Genomic DNA, 19,157 nt, shown 5'->3' with positions numbered 1-19,157 from the left:
GCAGCATGGAAGTGTAAGCCGAATAAACCCTTTCCTCCCCAACTTGCTTCTTGGTCATGATGTTTGTGCAGGAATAGAAACCCTGACTAAGACAGTGTGGCTGCTGCTGGGTTTTTGTTTTGTTTTGTTTTGTGTCTCCCAGTTCTTATCTCTGCCTCTCTACCTGTGCTCCAGCCCATTATGTCGGTCCTGGACCCTTCATTGATGCTGTCATCTTCAGCGGCTTCCTCCCAGTATTTACCATTACTCTTCTCTTGGAAAGCATCATCTACTCTGGAGATGGCAGCTGGAGAAGAGCGCTCTGCTGCTCTTGCTCTCCCCCTGGCCACCCGCTTCCATGCCTGGGTCATCTGATGCAGCTGCAATTCTCTGTGTAGCAGGCATGAGTGGTCAGTAAGGGGAGGACACACTACTGGCTGCTAGGCTCACGTTCACACCTGGGCTATAAAAACGCCCCTAAGACCCAATCCTCTCAGACTCTGTATGGCAGGGCATTTGCTCTGCCTCAGAAGTGTACCATCATAGGCAGGTGAGAGGCCTCTCCACGGGACAGAGTACAAGGCAGGCATGAAGCCACAACCCTGAACCCGTGAGAAGTCATGGCTCCTATCCTGGCTTCAGTATTCAGTATGTGTATGGCAGCTGGAATCTAGACAGGGTCTCTGTCAAGGAAGCACACTCTAGATTTAAAGCTCTCTTCATTCAAACCTATCTTTTCCTTGAGAACAGAGTTGCTTGTCTTGCTTTAGCACTAGGAGGATAACAGGGGCTGCAGCTCTGACTCAGCCCCTCATCTTTGCCTGCTTCACAGACTTTGGGATTTTAGGGGCCAGTGGGCTGTTAGATAGACCTTAAACTTTGAGGCAGGAGCTCTTAGTAAGTAAAATACATTCCCAGAGGGAATACAGAGTTTTAGATGGAGAGCAAAACAAATCCCTTTTCTTTGTTAAAATGGGTTTTCTTGGCCAGATTTCTCCGTAGCATTAATTTCAAGTTGTTTTTTGTTTAAGAGCTCCTTTTTATTAAAAGATTTATTTTATATGTGTGTATTTTGTCTGCATTATGTCTATGCACCAAATGTACACCTGGTGCCCGTGGAGACCAAACGAGGGTTTAGACCCCCTGGGTATGGAGGTACAGGCGACTGTGAGCTGCCGTGTAGGTGGTGGGACTCAAACTCTAGTCAACTGTGATTGACTGCCAAACCATCACTCCAGCCCCCTAGAGATCTTAAAGTAGCAAGTTGCTTAATAAAGCATTTCTTTCCCTGAACTTAGAGAGCTGTGGCTTGTTGAAGTAGCAGAGGCAGGTTAAAGCAGGAAGCAGTGAAAGCCTATGGCTCAGTTCTCTGAAAATGAGCTAAATATAGGTTTATTCTGTAGAGCAATCCCAGTGTTCTAGGAAGGAGGAACCCTGACAGAACTTCCTATGTTGACGTGGTGGAAGTGAGCGGTAGGCTGGCTTTTTCAGGCGCCCACCCTTGAAGTCGGCGCCCAGGGCTTCAGTGTCCATTTCAGATGCTGCTATGGCCTCCCCAGGAAGCACTGGCTCAATCTTGCAGAGCCAGGAACTTCCTTGTGACGACTGCGAAACGGTCCTTTGTCTGTGCGGTGATTGTGAGTACATCTTTGCTGCTGTGGCTGTTGTGTGCTGTGTGACATGCCCAGCTAGAGAGCATCTTCTTGTGCTACTGTACTATTTAAAATGAAGCCAGGGATATACAGAGAAATCCTGTCTCAAAAAACCAAAAAAAAAAAAAAAAACCCCCAAAATCCCCAAAACATAAAATGCGTTCCATGTGAAGATTTTTGAGGGTGACTGACTGGTGGAAGAGAAGAGGTCCTTGAGCAGCAGTCTTTTACTTAGTAGTAGTTTCCTGAGTTCATATTATTAAATTTAATAAGCTGTGATTACAACAGGCAGGTAAAGCCCAGAGAAACTTAGTTTATGACAGCTGGCTCCCGAGAGCAGCGGGGCACTGACAGACATTGGTGACTGTGGCCTAGCGTCTCTTCATAGGTCCCACTCTGTGATGCTTGCCCAACCCTGCACTTCAGCTTCCTGTGTCGTAACCTGCCCCAAGGCAGCCTCCTCGAAGCTTATCTATGGCTAGCTTTTTATGTGCCTTGTGATCACCTTGTCTTCCTAGATAAGGGTCTGAAAATTTGTCATGCGACGAAGCTCTTCCCACATTTTCAGGAGAGTAGTGGGTGTCCCTGCTGTGCTCAGTGTTTTGCTAGGAGGATGGTATGTCCACATTTGTAATATGACTTGAACTTCTCCACATACATAGCAAGCTTCCATTTGTTTTTAATTAATTTAGCTTTTAATATAAAGATATATTGTGTTTTAGTCTTTTAAAATTAACAATGGAGAATTCAGGACAGATTATTTTAATGAAGCATTTCCCCCTGGGCTGCAGTTATGGGGCAGCGCCTGCCCACCAGTTAGTCAGGTCCTCAGGCTGCAGAGAAGAAGAGAAAAGAAACAACAGGTCCTTGAGGCTGCTTTCCACATGACATTTCCTGAAACTTAAGAAGATGACTATGTCTTTCTGATTGTGTTACCATCAGCTTAGTCTTTCTGAGTCCCTTTCTCTTAACTGTAAAATGATATTAATATCTCCCTTTACCAGGTTGTTGTAAGACTACATTAAGGAGGGAGGGAGGGAGGGAGTCGTGACAGAAGGTGTTCAGAATTCCATCCCTTGATTTAGAACATATAGATGGCTGGAAATACGAAGTTGACGATGACAGTCCTTTGACAGTAGCTAGGCATGTCAGGACTTAAAGTAGATGATGTTGCCAGTATTTATGCTGTGCCCACCTTAGTTTATTGAACACCCACCTACCCGGAGAAAATAATGGTTGTTTCTGGTCAAATGCTAACAGATGTAAACAGTAGTTGGTGCCCTAGTTGGGGTCACTATTGCTGTGATGAAAGACCATGACCAAAGCGGTTTGGGGAGGAAAGGGGTTATTTGGCTTATACTTCCACAGCACTGTTCATCACTGAAGGAAGTTGGGACAGGAACTCAAGCAGGGCTGGAACCTGGAGACAGGAGCAGCTGCTGCAAAGGCCCTGGAGGGATGCTACTTACTGGCTTGCTCCACATAGTTTGCTCCGCCTGCTTTCTTGGAGAACCCAGGAAGTCAGCTCAGGGATAGCACTACCCACAAATGGGCTGAGTGGATGCCTCCCCCCCATTAATCACTAATTAAGAAAATACCCTACAGCCAGATCTTATGGAGGCATTTTCTTAATTGGGGTTCCCTACTTTCTGGTAACTCTAGCTTGTGTCAAGTTAACATATTTTGCCTTATCTCTCACTTAGAATTTTCCAGGGCCTCTGTTAAGAATTTTAGATTGCCCATGCCATGATTACGGCTGACTTTCCCCCTCTGTGGCATATGTGTGCATTGAAGGACAGCGGTGAGCTTGCCCCATATCTGTTGTGTTTTTCTTTCCTAGATGACAAGTGATCCTTGGGAGGTTTGTGCCTTCTATACAGCAGTTGATGTTACCCACAGCATCTAGTTTGCTCTGCAGTGGCCCTTCCTTCTTTGTCCCCAGTTCAGTAGTATTAAAATACCTTAGAGATTTTTTAAATCCATAGTTTCTTTGCTCATTGTGTTTTGATGGGATAGGCATATTTAGGACTTTCAGTATCCACTTTCTATTATCTAGAAATTTGCATTTCCATGTACTGTAAATACAGTGTCTGCCATCTTTGGAGAGACTCGGGCCCTGGTGGCTGAGAGCAGGAGGAGGAGGAGGACCACTCATCTTCCTCTGCACTGCTCACGTCCCAGATTATGCTGTTTGCACAACATAAGCTGTTTCTCAAGAAAGAGGAAATGCTTTGCTCTCCATGGCCCGCCCTTGCTATCGTGTCCTTTAATCTCCCTGATGAGTATAAAAGGGATGCCCCAAAGAGGGGGGCCCTCAAGCTGAAGAAAGAAGGCCTGCCCCTTCAGTTCCCCTCACACTCACCAGCTTTAGATCGCCAGGTCTCGGGGCCGTCAACAGCAGCCACTCTGCTGACTGGCTTTGGCAAACCTCAGTTTGCCACAGGGAAGTGGAAGTGAATTGGCATCCCTGTCACAGGGCTTCTGTAGGGTTTCGAGTAGCTGCTCAAAAGCCAACATTGTTGATATGGATAATTTGGCAATGAGCATTCGAAACCTCTCACAGCTCAGTCCATGATGGAGGGACTCAGGAAGGTTCTGTTGCAAGGAAGGCCTAGCTGGGGTTTCAGATGCCAGTGCTGATGTCCCTGTCTCCGTCCCTCACCCCTCACCCCTGGCACCACATGTGGCTCTGCACTAGGAAAAACTCTTTCCTCCTCTGTGCAAGCACCATTTTCTGGATGAGGCACAGAGTGAATAGCTGTGGTTTGGTGTCTTCACAACACGCCTGCTCCTTTAGCAGCCATATTTTTCCCAGTGTTCCTTACTGCTACTGATATTATAGAAAGGCTCTTGGCAATCTAGTAGTGCTTTCCTACTGGGGGGACACTGTCAACTAAGGAGTCACTTATCAAACAAGAGAACTAGATTACTTCAGAGCTGAGGTGACAGTCAGGGAGAAAGCAGGATTCCTTACTTCAGAAACACGTTTGCTCGCAGGGGTCTGGTTTCCAAACGGTGCACTGAGCTGGTAATTGCACTCAGCCCCCAGCCTCGCTGTTCCTGAAACAGTTGATTATGGCTGAGTGTGTCTAGTCTCCCAAGTTGGAGACCACGCTTTCTCCAAATGTGTTGGATGTTGTTTGTCACTCAACGGACCATTTGTTGGGAGTTTGGCTCTCCTACTGACAAGTTTAGGAGAAAAGGCCTTTAGGAGTTACACCTGCAGCTAGCCTCCAGTGAGACCCACTTTTGACAGATTTTAGACCCCTGTCTCTATCTGACTTCCTGCTTTAAGATATGATTTCTTCCCTTCCTTGTGACACTAGAGGCAAACCAGGGACCACCTAATCTTCAACTTTTGATTTACAGAACTGTGGGCTAAACCACTTCATGTATAAGGCTAGTCCCTCTCTGCTGCTTTGTCATAGTAGTGAAAATCAGTGCTGTTCCTAATAATGAATGGTACTTTGGAATCTTGTCATATCCAGAGGTTGAAAGGGTTTGGAGGGGTAAGCTACAAAGATCCTAGGATCCTGTAAGAGATCCTGTTCAGGGAACTGGTCCCAGGTATAAGGTGATTTTTCACGCACATAGAATCCAGGAGTTACAGGCCTTTCCATTTGTCAGTCTTCTTTTGGGATAGGACTTTTGGGACAGGACTGTCCCCCATCAAAGGAGACTGTCTTCCTTTGGTTTTCACATGGCTAACAGTTATAAGGAATTCACCTTCTAAGGAACCTCTAGGGCATCAGCTAGTCTAGTTTTGCTTTGTGAGATGCACAGAAACCTTGGGTATCAGAAATGGAGTGCTGTGGTTTGGTGTAGTGTATGTGCCCTCCCCAGAGGTCTATGTATTGAGATAATCGCCACTGTGATGCAGTAGAAGAGGAAATGAGTCAGGCTGGTGTCCACAGGTAGGTCTTGGGGTTAGGGTAGATGCCCCATGACTGACTCCTAGTGGCTTTGTAAGGAGAACAGGGGTCAGGAGAAACCTGTGCAGCTTTGTCTCTTATAATGCTCCAAAGTATGCTGGGACTGCCACCAAGGCCATCAGATGTAGCCCGTATCCTGGGCTTCAGAACCCTGGGCTGCAGTACTTCTTGTTCATCTCACCCAGTCTATGAGATTGTGATGCGGGCAGCAGAAAAGAAACTGATACAGAAGTCCTCTCTGTTTAATGGGAGCCTCGCTTCCCTATTCCAAGCCCCATCACTCACTGAGCCTGTCCCCACCCCAGCCCTCCCAGGGACACCCTTCCCATACCTTGGGCCACCTTATACCTGTTCAGTGAGCTACTTGCCCTATTCGGGTCTAGGAGTTTAAGGAGGAGGATGAATGAGTCAACTGATGTCTCAGCAGAGCCGCAGGTGGGAGTTCTGTCCTTGCTGTAGGGCAGGCTGCTCTGACTACACTGAGCGCCTCTAGCTCCTCTCAGGAGTAATGCCCCTTTGGAGCAGTTGCCCATAACAGTCACAGGCTGTAGCTTATCTGCTCATGTGAGCAACACAGCCATGGCCACAAGTTTATCAAGAACTGAAGCAAAATCGTCTTCAGAGAACAAGAGCCATGTATTTCCACACCACAGCTGCTTTCTACACTGGCTACATTGTTACAGCCACTGGGAGACTCCTTTCCGTCCAGAGCCATGTGCTGTGAAGCAGAGATGGGGAAAGCTCACTTACTTTGCTGTAAAAATGAGAGGAGAAAGCAAAACGGACCTCTGTGGTTGTGGGCCATTTCCTGACTCCAGCTTAGCAAAAGCCGGACAGCCTTTTGAGTCATGAGCCGTTCTGGCCAGTGCTTAACAGTTTGCTTGGGGTCAGAAAAGGGTACTGATGGGGATGTATGCACCTCCTGACGTCATCGCTCCTTACCGTATATTGTCTACCCAGTGTAGTAAACGATCAGCATCGCTGCTGATAGGTTCTTGGTTGCCGTGGATTGTGGCTCCCGCACCGGCTGGTTTGCTGAATGCTCACCTTCTGTTTCTCTGGGTATCCTCCTGTGCAGAACACGTACACAAACGCAGATAAACTGCTAGAAGCAGCAGAGCAGCTGGCTCAGACGGGGGAATGTGACCCTGAAGAGATTTATCAGGCTGCCCATCAGCTTGAAGACCGGATACAAGATTTTGTTCGGCGAGTTGAACAACGGAAGATCCTGCTGGACATGTCTGTGTCGTTTCACACGCACGTAAAAGAGGTAAGGCATCCTACAATGACAAAATGTAGTCTGCCCGAGAGGGTCTTTGGACTTGTTGGAAGGAATCTGAATGTTCTCATAGTGAGAGACATTGGCCGGAAGGTGGCAGGTGAGAAGATGGGACCCATTAGTACCAAATGCATCAGGCCTGGAAGATGTCTTCCTACCTTCTGCTTCTGCAGCTGGCTGTCCTTGTCACATGAGTGCACCTTTGCCTTTGTTGGGGTCATCCATAGTCGGGGGTCAGGGGAGACTTGTGGGTCAGGAGATGAGCAGGAGAAACAAGAAGTGGAACAAGAATTTTTTCAGCCTTAGAGAGGAACAGCGCTCCATTGTCAGATCCTGCTTGTTGTGGACAGTGCCTGGTCATGGGGTGAAACATGGTGGCCCTCTGGTCTTAGCAGACTACTTTCACCTGCTCCTTAAAGTTCTATTACATTGTATGGAGTTTAAATATACCATAGGTAACATGGTACAGGTGCTAATGTCCTGTGTGCGCCTGTGGTAACGTCCTTATCTCAAGAGATAAATGTAATCAGGAATGTGAGAAATACCAAGTATACCAAGTATGACACACACATTGTCCACATATATAGCACAAATAATATAGATCTTATATATTATGTGTGTATATATATATCGTGTATATATATATGTGATTATGTATTATATATATGGTATATATAATAATATCTTATCTTGGTAAATATCATAAAATTACACTAGAGAAATTACTATGTTACATTTTATTTTTGTTTTTGGAAATAGAGTTTTGCTGTGAAATCTGTGGTAGCCCTGAATTCCCTATGTAACGCAGGCTGGTTGTAAGTGGGCAGTTGATTCCGCCTCCGCCTTTTGAGTATTTGGATTATATGATGGCATTACTATGCCCGGTTTATTTTGTTTCAGTTGGGGTTTTTAATAACATTAAAAATCAAGATTAATTTTAGGTGACTGAGAAAAAAAAATGCTCCACAAAGAACCTTCACAAATTGCTGTGACACGCTGTGACACGCCTCTCTATACATGGGAGTTTATGAAGAGTTGCTTTAATCTAGGCTTAAGTACACAAAAACTCATGGCAATAGAAGAAGGATCTAGAAAGATAAGATCACTGGGAGAAATTGAGAGAGGCAAGTCTGGCTTGCTTTGTTTAGAAAGACATCCAGAGTCTAGTACCCATAAGTAAAGGCCTTTAGTATGGTTCAGGGACCTTAGGCAGTTTGTTCACAGCATGGTCGTCTGCAAGTTAGATACTTTAACTCCAGGACAGTGATGTTCCCTTCCTTTGAAACCCTGTGCATCTGTGAAGTGGTAGAGGGAACAGTCGGCAAATCAGAGAGACCCTGGTGTTTGTGCCTCTTCTGGTCTGGTCTGGTAGTGGTTGGCACTCAGATCTTTCTGCAGAAGGGCCAGAACTTCATGGTTCTGAGCTAGACATCAGAATAGAAAACCCAACACAGGTAGCATCCTTCTACTCTCTCAGTTATACCTAAGACTAAGACAGACTTGGAAATATCTACAGTCCATCTTTCTCAGGAAACATGTTCAATGGATATTTCTCCAGGTAGTTTTTAGTGTGGATGTGTGATCAGACTGGATGGAGTTCCATGCTTGCCCGGTGTTGAGCACAAGCCACCCCTACTTCCCAGCTTAGCTTGTTCCACAACCTGCCCTTGTCACAGCACGTCAAACTTGTTTTCCTGAGCTACCAGCCTGAGGAGATTGTCTTCAGCTCTGGACCCATAGGTTCCATCCATCTCATCTAGAGCCTTACCTTTGAGGCTGTATTCTCCCTCCTTTCCAGGGATCCAGCCCTTGATGGATGCAGTATTCCCAGATCTATGGCTCTATTCTCCCTGGCTGGGACTTGCTCCCTCCCCTGCCCTGGCCACTGTTAACTGCTATTCTTGACATTTTCTGGAGCTCTGCACACACCCATGACAACACTGGTCGCGTTGCCTTAGGATCCTGTGTTCCTATGTTATCCTATGTTATCCTATGTTGTCTGATTTGTGTTAGTTACTCCTTTTTGTACTACACAGCCCACAGCAAAGCCGAGAGAGCAACAGGATCAGAGTTGATGGGATATGACGGCCAGCCAGCAGCCTTTAGTAGGCCGGATGGCACGTGCCCAGCCAGTTCCCTGTGAACACGCAGCGTGCTGATGATGCTTTGAATGTCTTAGGTGCCATGGCAGAGGTGGGAAGGATGGTGTGGGAAGGTGGGAAGCCACAGGAAATTGACAGCAACTTGGGAGACTATGAGACTCCTTCCTGTAGTGCATAGTGCGGTGCCTGCCTGCACTGTCTTCCTGGGAATATTCTTCAGTGGCTTTTAGCAGTCCTAGGAACAGGGTTAGTGTCCTTGAGACAGAGTCTCTGTATGAGGCAATCCGTGGTACCATGCTTTTCACCACACATACACATCAGATAGCCGAGAGGAAAGCACTTTGCACAGGATGACGTTTAGATTTGTTGTTGTTGTTGTTTTAAATAACATCAGTATCACTTTGAAGTTAAAATACTATAAAAGCATCTAGTAGCTGGCCTTGCAGAGTCTGGATTGTCACTAGGTTTGCAAACTATTTTGAAATAGAAACACCTTCAGGTTTGACTGGTTTTCAGTCTGTGACTTTCAGTGTCCGTGGGTCTCCAGGCTAAGAAGGCTCCCGTCCATCTTCTGGGTAAAGTGACTTTCTCCCAGACTGCAGGAAGTTCAGTGGCCTATTCTTTCCTTTTTACAGACGGTGACATCACAGTAGGCATAATTATTTCAATCGCTTCCTCTCAGATGCTTATACCTAAGGTGACCCAGGATAATGGGATATCTGGTGGCTAGTGAGGAACACGTAGCAGGACCCATATGTGTTAGGTGGCTTACAAGGTAGCCAGGGACAGTATCCTATAGGCTTGTCACAAGCCAGGATTTTCTCCTCCAAGTGTTTGGGCTTCCTGTTAGCTCCATACTCTCCCTCAGAAGATTCGTCTCATCCTGAGTAACCTTATGTGCCTACAGTGTCCCTCTCTATGGTGTGCCTCCTCCCCAGGAGGGGACACTTAATAGATTTATACAAGGAGAAAGGTTGCTTTCACTTGGATTTATGATCACTGATGGTGGATCAAGCTCATTGGCATTTACATGAACTTCAGTGAATTGAAAATGAAAGTAAAAGTTAACACAAAGAGCAAGAGGATGGAAACATTAAATTGACAAGTGTTGGCCTGACATCATCAGAAATTGGCGGATTGCTAACAGATAGATCGCACAAGGCAGTTCTTTTAGACGTTGACCTTGAGAAAGAACTAAGAAACACGTCTGTCACGCCGGGCGTGGTGGCGCAGCCTTTAATCCCAGCACTTGGGAGGCAGAGGCAGGCGGATTTCTGAGTTCGAGGCCAGCCTGGTCTACAAAGTGAGTTCCAGGACAGCCAGGGCTATACAGAGAAACCCTGTCTCGAAAAACCAAAAAAAAAAAAAAAAAAAAAAAAAAGAAAAAAAGAAACACGTCTGTCACAGACAAGGTCATAGAACTTTGTGGAAGTCACCTGACAAGGCCCCTGACACAGAAGGCGCCATCACCATGCAGAGTTTCCCAGGGTAAATTTTTATTCTCCTCGGTGTGGGTGTCCCTCTTTCCCACATGGTCAGTCTCTGGCTATGATACGGTCCCATAACAACTCACTCTGGAAGGTCCCTGGTCAGGAAGGCAGCTTATTCATGGTCAGCTCAGCTATCTGTGGTAGGCCCACCGAGAAGAGGCTTGGTAGCTGGCTCTCTGGGGAGCAACCTAAGATTCTGGCCCACGACCTCCAGATCATGGCCACTCTACTGCAGGAGTCTGTTCATCTCTCTTTTCTGTTAGTGTTGAAGTTGGCTTCCCTGTCTTTTGCTTTATGCGTGAACTGAATAGAGCGAGAGCATTAAAGTGCTCTGTGGCCTTAGACTGTCCCACCCCAGAGAAGGACACAGGGTGACACTTGGTCCTGGAATAGAGAAAAGGACATATTTTCACAGATGGCAGCTATTTTATACCTTCATGCTGGATCCGGCAGCCCCAGTCCTCCCTTAAAGCCAGATTTATAGGCATTGCACACACTTGCTCCCAGTGTCACCATGAGATGCCCCGCCCCTTTCAGAAGAATGCTGCCAGGCTTGGGGTTCCCTGCCAATCCTTTTCTCAGCCCACTGTTTCCTTGGGTCTTGTTTGGGAGGTCTCTGAGCCTTCAGCATCCTTTCCTGTCAGCCTTGTTACTTCTCCTACCACGTCTGACATTTATGCTGATGATAATTCTGTCCTCCTTTCCTACTGAATGGACCTCTCCTATGTTTGCTCGGTCATTGGCTCACTCTTTTACCCAATGGTGGTGAAATGCGCCCCGAGCCGGCTCTGATGTGTGAGGAGCCACGGTAGCTACCGCAGCTGCTCCAGCACGCTTCAGACTTGGTGTTGCTTGATAGTTTAAGGTCTGGCTCCTTTGTGTCCCCACTACTTAGCCTATCCCAGACTTAGATACTTCATCCAAAGTTGTGAAGTAATAGCAGTCTGCCACCTGATCTTAGTTTTAGTGCCTTGAATGGTATTTTTTATTTCTGGATCCAGTAAACATATAATCAATTTCCACCATTTCTACACATTTAGCACCATTCTAGTTCCTGGCTTAGTTACTAACTGCTTTGACATTCATGGGTCATTTGAGGCAACTGGGTGGCAACTGGGTGGGTTGTAGACAGTTTGTCCCTGGGGCTGATTCAGTGACCCAGCACTGGCTTCTGTTCTCAGAGTCCCTGGTCCCCAGTGAAACAGGCTGCTGCCATCCTGCCTGGGTCAAGCAGAGAGACCTGGCCGTGCTCCTGTAAACTTGACTGTAGGCTGGCCACATTTTTGTTTTTGAGCAGTGCCTGGGAAAAAGAGAACCTTTCATTTTATTCAGAAGGCAGAGTAAAGGCCCAGCAGCCACCTGGAGACGTCTTTGTCTCCGGGTGCCAGTCTGACTTCATTTCCATTCCTAGCAAGTGAACAAACAGGTCAGCTTCCCTTTTGACTCTCCTGGAGCCAGGCCTCAGCTCTCTTGAGGGAGCAGCAGAGAGAGGAGCCCAAGCTGAGGGAAAAGGAATGTCCCTGGCTTCTTCCTGCACAGAGGAGCTCTCCAAGCCCGACCTCAGGCCTGACCAAGCCCACCCAGGCAGCGCCCAGCGCTTGTCCATGCTGCCATCATGGAAGGCCACAATTCCCTCTTCTCCTTTGGTAGCCAGAGAGCCTGCCATGTGTCTGGCAGTTTCCTGTCAGTGCACCAGGCTTACTGCATGAAGCAGCTATCCTACAGTGGATTCCGCTGGTGCTTGGTGATTCTGGGGCAGAGCCTGTTTGCTGCCTTAATTCCTGCAAGGGCTCTCCCACCCAGGCCTTGCTTCGGTCTCTGTGGGAGCCTTCTGTAGGCCACACCCTACCAAATGACAGCTGTTTGTCTATCCAGGCTCACCACATGTACATGCCTGTGTGTGTACCCACACATGCTTCATCATATGTACAGATTTGTGTAACCACCAGTGTCCACACTGCAGTCACAGAGAGTCATTCTGCCATCAGAATTGTCTTTCATTCTCATGCTAGAACATAGTCTGTTCCTGTTCCTGCGGAGGCCTGAATGCGTCCAGCTTTCTGGTTCTGCTCGCGTCCTTCTTAGAGTTGTCTCTAGCCTCGACAGTAATCAACATTGCACATCTCTATTATCTCTGATATTTCAGGAATTCTAGATAAATGGAATCATGGATGTTTGTAGTTGTGCTTCCAACCCAATTAATCCTAGAGAGCCATTCGCTTCCTTACACGTATCAAAGCACTTCTTGACCATGTACTGCTGGGTAGCATTTCACAGCATGAATGTGTCATGCTTACACCAGTTACCCATTGAAGACCACTTGTGTTTTTTCCAGTTGGGGGCTGTTAGAACAGGGAAGCGATGCGCAGTCATGTGCAGGTTTTAGCAATAATGAGAGTTCTAATTATTCTAATTATAACACAAGAGCCCAGTCTGATGGTAACTGTCCTTCATGGGCCATTTGTATTTGTATGAATCATTTGCACATATGACCAAATACTTCTCAAATACTGAATAATCTCACTTCTCTGCAATAAGCGAGGGTCCTTTGGTCAGTGCAGTACAGAAGACTCCACCCAGGATCTCCTCGAGCAAACCTGCTACACTGTACTTCACCAGACATGAATGTCTAGCATCTGGATGCCTAGCCTGGAAGTGAGCTTGGTGGTGTGAAGGGAAAGATCTCCCAGGTTCTGCCAGAGGAACTTGATTTGATGTTGTAGTCAACAGCTTCTGTTTAAGAGCTCTCTTGCTGCATTAAACTGTCTATCTGTCTTCTGGAGCCCTCGGCTTCCTGACTTACCTGACGGAAGAACAAGCAAGCAAACTGATGTAACCCAAGGAAAGCGAGCACCTTTGCAGGCAGCATCCAATCTGACTTTGAGCAATGGTTGTCCAGCCCTGTGTCTCTCATATCTCGTTTGACTTCCTCATAAAAAGAGCGTTATAGAGCCTTCTATAGGGAGGGTTGTCTAGAAAACAGATCCTGTCGTTTGCACAATTTCTATGGAACTGTAACCTGCATTAAAATAATCTACAGCAACTGTGCTAGTGTGACGCAGCCCTTTGCCTGTCCCAGTGACCCGGGACTGGAGACTCCATTGCCCCAGCCTCAGCTCCAGGTCTGTGTCACCATGGTCTCCAGCTTCAGACACAGAGAGCCCATTCTGATGGAAACTGTCCTTCATGGGCCATTCGTATTTGTATGAATCATTTGCACATATGACCAAATACTTCTGATCCCAGCAAAATAAATGTTCTGTTTATCGATTGGAATTTTTCCACTTAGTAAGCATGACAAAGATGTTTGTGTTGACAAGTGCAGAAGGAGTGTAAGATGCGACCCAGAAGGGAAGAGCTTTGTTCAGAGAAATTCACGGAAAGTGTGTGTGTGTTTGTGTGTGTGTGTGTGTAAGAGAGGGGGAGTGTTTTGAGCACGCACTTTAGGTCTAGTGTGCACACACAAGGACACACTCTTAGTGTAGTTTCCCATGGAGGACAGAGGGGGCGTTGTATCCCCTGAAGCTGGAGTTACAGTTGCAAGTCACCCAACACAGATGCTGGGAACTGAATTGGGATACTTGGGAAATGTAGTCTGTGCTCTTAACCTCTGAGACAGCTCTCCAGCCCCTAAACACTTTTCCCCTGAAGAATAATTTAAAACTATGACTTAAAATCAAGAAATTTGTCATTTTAAAGTACTGCACCAACAAAGAAAAACTGTAGGGCCCATAGAGTAGTCTTAGTGGGTAAGTGTGCTTGCTACAAATTCTGCTGACCAGAGCTCCTATCTCAGATCTCAGATAACACAGCAGAGAATGGAATCCTGTAAGTTCCCTCTGTTCTCCTCATATACTCGAGGGTACACATGCATAAATTAAAAAAAAAAAGTAGGCCTACAGAAGTTAGAAACTATTATAGGAAACTATAGTCAACTCTAATATACTGAATGCATAGTAGTCACTAAATTAACTGACCACTATATTGTCTTTACTTACAGCTTAATGTTTTAGTCAAGATTGTAAATGTATGACTTTACACTGATTCCATTTTCATTATAGAGTCATTGAAGGGTCACCTTTCACTAGATAGCTGCCCCTAGCTCCTTCATCAGTTCTTTGTATTACAGCCTGGTTAATGCCATATGACAAGTGCGGGACTTTAATGCACCATCAGGAATGGTATCTTACAGGTCTTCGTGAGTACAGTGGAGAAGGAATATACATATGTGATCTTACTACACTTTATCTTAAAGGGATCCTCTTGGTCTCCTGCTAGTTTTATGAATCACACAGGGTTTTGGTTCACTGAGAGAGAAATGAGATGTTCTGATTGTACCTCTAACACGTACATTCTGTTTGCTAACAGCACTTCACATCAGCAGAGAGGTAGAACAGGGGCTCGATCGCCAGCAGTGTACTTGCTGGGATTTCCCAGGACAGCCCTAGTACCGCACAGGTTAGGCTTGTAGTCTGGTTTTGTTATTGCTCCATTGTTTTCTCTTCCCTTTTTGAAACATAAAACTTAGAAGTGGTTTGGGGAAGGAGCAGGCTTTCTGCCTGGGGCCCCTGATTCTCGCAGCAGAAATCTTACTGTGTGATGCCCTTGGCACCTGCTTGAGGCTGGGCTGTTCCTTCCGTGTGGCTGGGACACGTGGAAGACAAGATGAGGAAGAGGAGATATTATGAGAAGACCGGGACTTCAGCAAGCTGGAGACTCGGTTCCCAGACATGATGAGTTTCTCAGGACTGCAGAAGGGGACTAGGAGCTTATTACAACAGTTCGGTTGGTGAACTGTGGTCGGGCAGACACCTGAGTAGTAATGGCAGTGCTACTAGTAGTTGTTGTTAGTGTTGTTGTTGTTGTTGTAATTGTTGCTGCTGCGGTTGTTGCTGTTGTCGCTATTGTATTTTAAGTAGAGTCTTACTATATAGTCCTGGTAGGCCAGGTACTCAGCAAGTCTCCCAGGATGACCTGAATGATCCTCCTGCCTCATCCTTCTCACTCAGTATCCTGAATGCTAAGATACATATGTGTCCCTCAATTTCTTGATAATGTTGGTAATATATTTAAAAAGCTTAATTTTATGTATTTACTCAGGTTGGTGTTAGTCCTAGGCAGAGATCTAGAGAACAAAAGGCCAGGTGAAGGTCTCAAGATTTGCAGGGTACGAAATCAGTCGAGTTCTGGTTTCACATGGAAGATGCTAGGAAGAAGGAAGTCCAGAGCTGTCTTTGCTGCATCAGCCTTGCTGACAGATGTGCTGATAGGAGCGGACGACCACTCACGCCAAATGCTCTGGGCCCAGAGGGCAGCCTGACTCCATCACTTGCTGTCACCTTCCATAGGAGATTTCCCATAATTGAATTGCCATTTAACCTGTTATGAACCTTCATGTCTGTATGAGACATCTTGGAGACAGGAACTCAGGCATCCTTTAACTTACTGTGTTAGAAACCTCTTTATCTTTCCTTGAGGACAGACTTGGTGCCACAACAGAAACCTCTGCCTTGACAGTTTTATTAGATAAAACGGCAAGATGATGCTTTTATATAAAACTATAAATGAGAACATTTGAATGTCACATAGGTGGCAGTACTGTGTGTTTAGTGAAGAAGGGAGCTGTGTTTCTGGTTGTCCACAGGACTGTGCCCAGAAAAACTCATTTAGCTTTAGTCCAGGGAACAATCAGACTGTGAAGGAAGCCGGCATCTGGATGCTGTTTGAGTCACACAGACCTGCCGCTCAGTTCTCTAGCCCACTGCAGAAAGTCCAACATGTTCAGGAGAGAGCTGATACCAGAGAACTCCAGGTTCTCTTCCATGTCCGCAGAGCTTGAGGGATGAAACAGACAAGGGGAATGGTGGACAGGTTGTAGAAGTGTGGTCACAACTTCCAGGCCGGAGGATTTTTTTCCTGGCAGAGAGGAATTAAATTACACTTTGACACACTGCAAACTGTTTCAGGATGACATTAGTCATTTTCAAAATTAATTTATTTACATCAAACAGTGCCCCCCTCCCCTGCAACCCCAGCACATTTGCAGCAGACAGTAGGCATTTATAAAATGACCTGGATGGAGGAGGGGCTTTCCCCTGTGTTTATAACTGTCACACTGCTGAGGAGAGATTATTTGACTTGTCAGAGGTATTGTAGAGTAGAAAGAAAGGTGAAAATGTCCAAGTGTCAAGCTCTTTCTTGGGTGTCCAGATCAGTGGATCACACGGTTGGTCCTACAGTCCCCTGGCTGTCAGTCACATTTCATCTCTTGTCCCTGGCTGTTCATCATTGCCTTTAGCCTCATCTCACCTGTCCACAGGTGTGCAGCCCTCAGAGCCCACACATTGCTCTCTCTCGCACGTGGAGCTTCTGTGGCGCCTCTCTGGGTTTCTTCCTCATACCAACACTTGACACCTGCAGCAGTGACGTTTTGCAACACCGATCTTAGTTCTCTGTTCTGCCTCCACCCCGTACGTGCCGTCTGATGTACTCTCAGCACACCACACAAGGACAGATGCTCCTCAACCCCTACATCTCAGGCAGGGCAGTAGCCCAATGTATGACAGTGCCTGCTGTTCCTGCGGGAGAAGCCCTGCTTCAGTCCCCAACACTCCAGTGAAAATCCCAGTGCATAGGCAGGGATAGGAGGAGGGTCACTGGGGCATGCTGGCCGCCAGTGTGGCTCCAGGCTAAGAGAAACCCTGCTACAGGGGGATAAGGTGGAAAGTGGTGGAACAGGAGGTGAAGTCCTCCCGCCTTTGCACATGCACAGGGATGTGCTCACCCATCACCCACACACAAGTGCACAGAGGGGAGACACACACTACATTTCCTACATCAAGACAGCAGGTATGTGTGTTCAGCATACCATTGGTCACCTCTGGCAGAGGAGTTCCCTGTAGGTGGTGGGAACGGTTCCCTTTCCAGCCGGTTCCTTACGCCTGCACTAAAATCACGTGCTGTGTGCATAGTGGCTGCTCTACTGCATTGGCACCTGCAGGCTGCCATTGAAACCACTCGCTTCTGCTCAGAACTTGTAGTTGCAGCAGCAGCACTGGGGAGCTGCGACCGATACTTCTCACTCTGCCTCTGCAGTGCGCACAGCTCCACTGGGCTAAGTGGTCCCCCCGTCCGCCGAGGGCAGGGACATCGGTCTCAGTGGCGCTAGCTTCTGTGTGTAGAGCCCTGGCCGTAAGCTAGTGTGCCCATCCGTGTATCTAGCTTACTCTTTGTCAAAGTAGCTTTGCGGTCTGTGAAGGCTTAGTTGTTGAAGTTCCCCCATTTCACAGCTAGAACTACAGGTAAAGAACACAAGGACTTTGCCAAGGGTCGGCCTCTCAGGTGGTGTGCATGGGGACCTTCTGCATCAGTCTCCATGGTGACACTGATGACAGCCTGCATGACCTCCCCTGCACTGCAGACATTGCTGCCGAGTCTCTTCTACGCCTCAGGACTCCCTTAGCCACCTATGGCCCAGTCCTTTCCAGAACCAGCAGCTCATACAGAAATTCCCTCCCCGAGTGATGAAGAGAGGACCCTCTTCTTGAGATGAGATGATTCAGGGACTTTCCACTAGGAAAGTGTAGGGCCAAGGCCAATGGGTGAAGAACTGGTGTCAGGATCGTTCCTGATGCTGGGGAGAGATGGGAGCCTTGCACATCTTTGTCCCAGAGCTTTTCTCCACATTACTTCACTTCCCAAGACCATCTTTCTCTTTGTTTCTTGGTCCATGGCCATGCCTCTGGATGCTTCTAGTCCAGTTGTGGGCAGTTTTCTGCAGAACACCCACACCAGCTTTACACATCTTCAGAACTCCCATTACTAGACTGAAGGCCCAGCCATGCCTTTTAAGGCCTCTAGGGGGCAGTGTTGCCTATGCCTGTGTCTTGACACAGGTTCTTAAAAAACAGAAACCAGGTTGCAGTGAATTTGCATAGAACATATCTCTTCGTGTTGCTGAATAAAGATGGATTTTTTTCACTGTAGATTATCAGTTTGCACAGAAGTGCATTATTTTTTATCCTTTGGAAACTTTGACTTATGGCTTTCACAAATATCCTAGAGAGTTAAAATGTCTTTTGTTCAGGGGCACTTTAACTATTGTGTGTTATGTCATTTTAAAATCCTAAAAATAGACTTTGTGTATATGCACCAGTCCATCTTCAGTTGGCATCACAAAGGGCCTTTCTCTAAGACTCTTCTTCAAGTCGAGTAAGAGTATTTCAGGCCTTTGACATCATGCTTTTTATATATAGCCTCAGCCCCTGTTTCCTTGGCATCTGCGCCATCCCAGAGTCACTTCCTGTAGTTTTCTGAGTGTTTTGATCTCTGTGGACTTCACTGGCAGGCCAGGTGGGGGAGCACACGGCACCAGTGACTGGAGTCCGAATGTCCAGGATGTGGAGGGGAAATGCCTCTGTGTGTGTGTGTGTGTGTGTGTGTGTGTGTATGTGAGAGAGAGAGAGAGAGAGAGAGAGAGAGAGAGAGAGAGAGAGAGCGAGAGAGCTCTCTGCCGTGTGGAAGGACAAAACTTGACCCCTAAATATTCCTGGCACTTCCCCTAGAATTCAGAGGAAGTGATTTCTATAGAATCCAACAGATTCCCCTTACACCCTTTCCTCGACCTATAGCATCTTACGCTATTTTAGGGTAAGAGGGCTTAAATGTTAAGTCTGCCAGACTAAGCGACTAGTTTAGGATAATTGAGGAGCCTAGATACGTTT

At 46.8% G+C, this 19,157-nt stretch overlaps 1 protein-coding gene across 5 annotated transcripts in view; it reads left to right on the top strand.

Annotated features, from left to right (window-relative positions):
• The window catches only part of Trio (trio Rho guanine nucleotide exchange factor), a 286,761-nt gene that overhangs the window by 144,125 nt on the left and 123,479 nt on the right, over nt 1-19,157 (top strand). For all 5 annotated transcript variants that reach the window (XM_029469546.1, XM_029469548.1, XM_021182742.2 and 2 more), the window contains exon 11: nt 6,642-6,833. In XM_029469546.1, the coding sequence (XP_029325406.1) occupies nt 6,642-6,833 (192 nt within the window). The remainder of the gene's footprint in view (nt 1-6,641; nt 6,834-19,157) is intronic.

Source organism: Mus caroli, chromosome 15, assembly GCF_900094665.2.
Source record: "Mus caroli chromosome 15, CAROLI_EIJ_v1.1, whole genome shotgun sequence".
NCBI classification, from domain to species: Eukaryota; Metazoa; Chordata; class Mammalia; order Rodentia; family Muridae; genus Mus; species Mus caroli.
This window is presented reverse-complemented; position numbering and strand designations above follow the sequence as displayed.